The 5,963-nt window shown below is 67.7% G+C and overlaps 1 protein-coding gene and 1 non-coding gene across 2 annotated transcripts; both read right to left on the reverse strand.

Moving 5' to 3' along the window:
- Positions 1-84: 84 nt before the first annotated feature.
- On the reverse strand, positions 85-163 carry H696_02720. The gene has a single exon. It is a non-coding gene; the product is annotated as a tRNA-Leu (tRNA).
- A 725-nt stretch (positions 164-888) lies between these two features.
- On the reverse strand, positions 889-5,838 carry H696_02721 (hypothetical protein; the record flags this gene model as incomplete). Its single annotated transcript, XM_009496626.1, has 8 exons — positions 5,421-5,838; positions 4,879-5,228; positions 4,556-4,700; positions 3,604-4,367; positions 2,763-3,308; positions 2,242-2,496; positions 1,624-2,024; positions 889-1,276 (listed from the first exon to the last, which is right to left on the reverse strand). Exons 1-8 carry the CDS (start codon positions 5,767-5,769, stop codon positions 889-891), a joined length of 3,198 nt encoding a protein of 1,065 aa, XP_009494901.1. The 5' UTR covers positions 5,770-5,838.
- Positions 5,839-5,963: the final 125 nt, after the last annotated feature.

The following is a 5,963-nucleotide window of genomic DNA, read 5'->3' on the forward strand; positions in this document are numbered from 1 at the left end:
CCCCCCCCCCCCCCCCCCCCAGCACACCCGACACGGGTGGCACAGTGGGCAGAAAGGGGTCTGGGCGGCAAAAAAGTAAATGTTTGATTGGAGTGGGACTCGAACCCACGCGGTTTCCCACCAGTGCCTTAAACTGGCGCCTTAACCACTCGGCCATCCAACCGGATATACTTCACCTGTCAGCGGCGCAGCCTTTTGTCGCCGCGGTGTCTCTCCCGGAGCCGGGCCGTCCCGGTTCCAACGCCTCCGCCTGCCCCCTCCCCCCCGGGCGGCGGGAGGAGAACACACCGAGCACCCTGATGCGCGCCGGGGTCCAGCCACATGGGCCCCTCTTGCCGTTGCCCGCCGCGCCAAGCCCTCCCTGTCCCCATGCCCGGGGGAGGCGACACGAGAGGGGCAGGGACCGCATGCTGGGCCCAGCCGCTGCACACCAGACGGACGCCCCCTTCTCCGCCGCCGGAACCCACGGAATAGAAGGCAGGAGGGGCGTCGGCCACCTCTTGGCGGCGAAGGAATGTCGCCAGCACCTCCGGCCAATATCGGGGAGGCCCTTCCCCTCATGCGCGGATGTGGTCACCGGGGCGGAAAAAAAAAAGGTGCGTGCGCACATATGTGTCCGACACAGAAAGGGATATTATTGTTGAAAAAAATATACATACATCGGCGAGCCGGCACCGCGCAGGGCCAGAGAGGTGGGAGAGGGGGCGGGGCGGAAGGCGAGCGCACAGCCAAGCCGGATCCCCGCCCTCCCCCCCTCCCCCCCCCCCTCCCACACAGAGGGCCTCCCCTGGCCACCCTCCCCCCTCTCCTCTTGGCTGCCGCCGTCTCGCCGGCACGAGCACACACACAGACGCGCGCATGTGTGCGCGCGCGGGGGTGCCCGGCCCTCTACACAAGATAGCTGAAAATGTCCTCCCCCCCGACGTCGGCGTCCACGTCGTCCGGGTCGCCGGTCCGGTCGCCGGCAATCGGGGTGGCCTTGGCGATGAACTCCTTCTGGATGAGGACGTCCAGTGACGAGTTGAAGAGGGATGGGTCCACGCGGAAGCGCGTCTCCAGCTGGGCATCCACCAGCCCCTTGAGCCCGGACCAGGAGAGGGTATCCGAGTGCTTGAGCACGCGCACGATGGCCAGCTCCACCAGCTGGGCCCGATCGCGCTGTGTCGACGCGTCGACCGCCGATGCCTCGGTGTCGGCCATGTCGCTGGAGGCGGCTGCCGCGGAGGCGCCGATGCTCTTTGGGGAGGAGAAGCTCAGCTGGCCCCGGGGGCGGTTCCTGTGTGTGTGTGTGTGTGTGTGTGTGTGTGTGCGTGCGTGTGTGCGTGACAGGGGGAGGAAGTGTTGCAATGCAGCCTGTTAGTCAATCTCCATGCACTTTGTGCGCGTCCCTGGGCCTCCGATTGGCACGGAGCTTGCTCTTTGCTTTCCCTGTGTCGACGCTCTCTTGCCCACGCTCGCTGCCTTGTGAGACATGCCAGCATGTGCACCCATGCATCTGGGGGCATTGTCGCACACAGGCATACACACACACAAACACACATAGACAGAGCAAGGAAGAGACCAGAGGAAGGAGGCCCAGGGAAAATGAGGCAGGCACGGGCACATGCGGGCGCATGTACGTACATGAAGAAATTCGAATTAACCTTGCAAGTCACCTGGCCGTCATCGGCCTTCCCCCACAGGAGAATCATGGCGGTGCTGACCAGGTATTCCAGAATATGTGAAGTGTTGGCCGGGTCCATGCCGGTGGCGGCGCTGACACGCTCGACCGTCCAGGCCGGCCCATTGCTCGGGGCATTGAAGAGCAGCAGCACGGTGGCCAGCTGCGTGGACATCGACAGGGAGTATGTGGTGAAGGGCGGCGCGGCCTCGACATCCGGGACCGGGGCCGAGAGCATGTCCCCAGACCTGGCACGCGGCGTGAACGCCAGGTCGGTCTTGCTGTTGCCGAGCATCCACTTGAGGGCCCGGCCGGAGTTGTTTGTCTTGTAGAACTCCTCGAACTGCTCCATGAATGAGGCGAGCTACGGGCAGTTGGCGGGCGTGTCGCGTGGCACGCGAGCAGGCGTGTGGGGAGAGAGGCGGCATGGTGCGAGGCAAAGTCAGAGCAGATCCCAAGGCCAGGGGGGGGGGGGGGGGGGGGGAGGAGAGTGACCTGGCTCTCTGGCCAGCCACGCTCCGCGCGCGCCCCCCCTCGCCTGTCCCTCGCGCTGTGGCACATGCTGTTGCCAGCGCACGCACCGCCGGGGGCAGTCGAATGTCCAGGTTCTGGATGGAGAAGGGCCAGATCTCCGTGTCGAAGACCAGCACATCGATCTGGGGGATGGCCATCCAGGCGGGGCTGGCGGCCGTCTGCTGGAGCTGGTGCTCGGACTTGCCGCCGGGCTGCTCGGTGCCCCCGAAGCTGGCGCGGAAGTTTTTGTACAGCTTCTGGCTGAGATCCTCCTCGTTGAGGAGGAGCTTCAGCTTGCCGATGTACGTGCCACCACAGACATCCTGACGTGTGGCACACAGCCGGCGCGTGCGGTGCGGTGCGGTGCGGGGCAGGGGCGAGGCCGGGAGCAAGCGGGCTCTGGTCAGTACAATGGGATTTCATCTTCGATGGCTTTTTCCATACGGGCAACATTCCCCCCCCCCCCCCCCCCCGCCCCCCCTCTTCACAGGCACAATACAGCGGGGGAGGCTCTCCAGGCCCCCCGCCCTCCGACGCCGCACAGCCGGGGACGGGAGGGAGCGGAGGCAGCCAAAGCACAGGCACGCACCTTCAGCATGGACACGATCATCTTCTCGATGTTCTCGTTGAAAGAGAGCTTGTTCACCAGGCGCGACACCAGACCGCGGCGGTACTTCTGCTCGAAGACATCCTTATCCTCGATGTACTTAAAGACATAGGCGATGATCTTGGAGATCTTCTCCATGAGGGCCGTCTCGTCCAGGGGGCTGAGCAGGGGCGCGGCGGCGCCGGCCAGGCCCCCTGGCCCGGCCATCGCCGAGGAGGACGAGGAGGAAGCCTGCTGCGGCGGCCGCAGCAGATGATCAATATACTGGGCCACCAGCTCGGGAGAGCGGTTTTGCCGGGCCCGACCGGCGGCCGGCCCGGCGTCGGCGGCCCCACCGGCGGTCGCCGGCGCCGAGGACCCCGGACAGGCGACCACATTGTGGTTGATGACCTTGCGGATGGTGCGCTCGAGCGAGGCCACCAGGGTCGGGTGCGAGGAGAAGCACACCCGGATCAGGCGGTTGTAGGTCTCGTACGTCTGGAGCAGAGCATTCACATAGTGCTGGGGGTCCTGAGTTTTGGCCCCGGGCTGAGGCGAGAGTCAAAGGGGGCAGGGGAGAGAAAGAGAGGAGGGGGAGGGGAGCAGGGAAGAAGGGCGGTTAGAGAACAGGCTGGCGGGGCGAGGGCCGGCGGCAGAGCGAAGCAAGGGGGCCTCTGCCCGAGGAGGAGGGGGCATCGCCGGCGGCCCGTGCGACCACGAAAGGAGAGCACGCATCGGCGCGGCAGGTGTGGAGAGGGGAGGACCGAGGCAGGGGGGGCGGACTGGAGGAAGAGCCCCCCCCCCCCGCCTGGGGCCGGCCGCCTGGCCGCGTGGGTGTGCGCACCTTGAGTGTCAGGTGCTCGATCCGGCGCACGGCGTCCATGCCCTCCACGCGGATGTGCTCCTCGATGACCGGGCGGATGGCATCGATGCCGGCATCCTCCTCCAGCCGGCTGAGCAGGCCGAAGATGAGCTTGATGTCGGCCTCGCCCTGGGTCGGGAGCAGGGCGCCCAGCTCGTCGGCCAGGAGTTCCTTGAAGGGGGCGATGAGCACCGTGTTCAGGTGGATGTACATCTTGGCCACGGTGCCGGCCTGGCCTTGGGGATCGAGGAAATCCCGCACCAGGACATCCTCCTCGGCCAGGCGCATGCGGACGTGCCGCGCGTAGTCGGTCATGTTGCGGCGCTGGGGGTCGGCCGCGGCCGCGGCCACGGCACTGGCCGTGGCCCCCGGGAGAAGCGGCTCGGCGGCGCTGCCCGGCCCATGGTCGGCCCCGGCGGCGGCGGCGGCGGCGGCGGCGGCGGCGGCCCCGGTCACCGGGTCCACGGACATGCTGGCCATGCCGGTGGTGGCGGCCAGTGCACTGGCCGTCGGGGTGTCCACCCCTCCGAGGGCCTGGCGGTAGGAGGCCCCCACGAAGGGGGCGCCCGTGTCCGAGGGGGAGGTGGCGGCCGTCCCGCCGGTGGCCTGGTGGTGGACGCCATCCACGAAGGCCCGCGCCTCGCGGGTGTAGTACTCCACGGTGTCTTGGATGAAGAACTGCTCGAAGTAGATGACATACGCATCGGGAACGGTGCGGTCGTTGCGCTCGTCGAAGAAGACGTCGTCTGTGTGTGTGTGTGTGTGTGTGCATGGGGGTCGAGGGGTGGGGAGAGAGGTGAGTGGGGGCCAGGGGGCGGAGTAGTAGTAGTAGTAGTAGTAGTAGTAGTGGTGGTGGTGGTGGTGGTGGCGGTGGTGGTGGCGGTGGTGGTGGCGGTGGTGGTGGCAGCGGCAGCGGCGGTACGGGGACACGAACAGAAGCTCGACAGGACGTCCTTCACCAGGCGCATGTTGACGGCCTGGTTGCCATCGCGACGTTTGCGGATCAGCAGCAGGATGTAGTTGGTGATGCGCAGCCGCAGGGGCTCCAGGATGTAGGTGTTCCAGCATTTGATAGCCAGCTTAAGGAGTGGGAATCGGGCGACGGGTGTCAGTTGGGGGGGGGGGGGGGGTACACGGGCGCGAGGGAGACGGTGGATTCTGGCGGCCGGCTCCGTGTGTGCACAGGGACATATGCATAGGGGCGGCGCGCATCAGGGCGTGTGTGGGCCGGCGAGCGGCGGCAGGGCGGCAACGCACCGCATTGATCGGGCAGATGGACCGGTCGGTGTCACTGCGCGAGGGCACGTAGAAACGATTGAGGTAGTTGAGCATGCGATTGGCGATGAGGGTGGCCGCGCAGAAGTGCCGCCAAGCCACGGCATAGAAGTTGAGCAGGGCCCCGCCGGTGGCCGGGATGTCATCGCCGACCGGCGCGGGGATCGGCGACCGGCACAGGCTCAGCAGATCGGTCGGCACCTGGAAGGACGGGTCGTCCATGGCCAGATAGTGCAGCGCCCGGGGGAGCATGTGCCGGGCCAAGTGATCGACCAGGTGGCTGCGCACATGCATGTAGATGTCATTCCCGGCGACCGAGGTTCCGTGAACGGCTGGGTCGGCGGGGTCGGCGGGGTCGGAGGTCAGAAAGGCGGCAGACAGGAGGGGCCCCGCGGAGGGTGGCCCGTTCCGGCAGGCGGCGGAAAGCGGCAAGGAGAAAGGGGGAAAGGCGGCAGGGCGTGGTGGGGAGGCGGCAGCAGCGCCCCCACAGGGAGGGGGGGGGGGGGCGCCACAGGTGCACGCACAGTTGGACATGCCGGCGTCTTGGCCGTGGGCGCCGGTGCCGGCGCTGGTGCAGTGGTGGAAGATCTCATCATAGACAGTCATGTACTGGTGCGGGGAGATGCTCAGGTTGGTGGTGGTCTGCTGCACCGGCAGGGAGGACCAGGTGTTGGGGTCCCCGCTGAGGGTGGTCATGGTGGGGCAGGATTTCAGCAGCTGGTCCAGCCGGGCGGACACCGTGGCGAAGACCGGGACCTTGGTACTGGGGCCGCCGCCGGGGGCGGGGCCGCCGCCGGGAGCCGCGGCCGGGTGGCGCCGCTGGGGGCCGGCCGCGGGGGTCGCCACGCCGGGGCGCTGGTGGGAGGTGGCCATGGCACTCGCTCTCGCTCTCTCACGCTCACGCGCACGCTCGCTCGTGGACTGGGACCCGGGGGCCGGGGGGATTGGCAGAGGTTAACACAAGGCCGGGCCCGGTGCATGCGCATGTGCATGTGCGTGGCCGTCCGTATGGCTGGCTCTGGGCACATGGTCGATGATGGTGGCGGTGGTGGCGGGCGGGCGGGCGG

Source organism: Fonticula alba (assembly GCF_000388065.1).
Source record: "Fonticula alba strain ATCC 38817 unplaced genomic scaffold supercont2.4, whole genome shotgun sequence".
In the NCBI taxonomy this organism is placed as follows: domain Eukaryota; order Rotosphaerida; family Fonticulaceae; genus Fonticula; species Fonticula alba.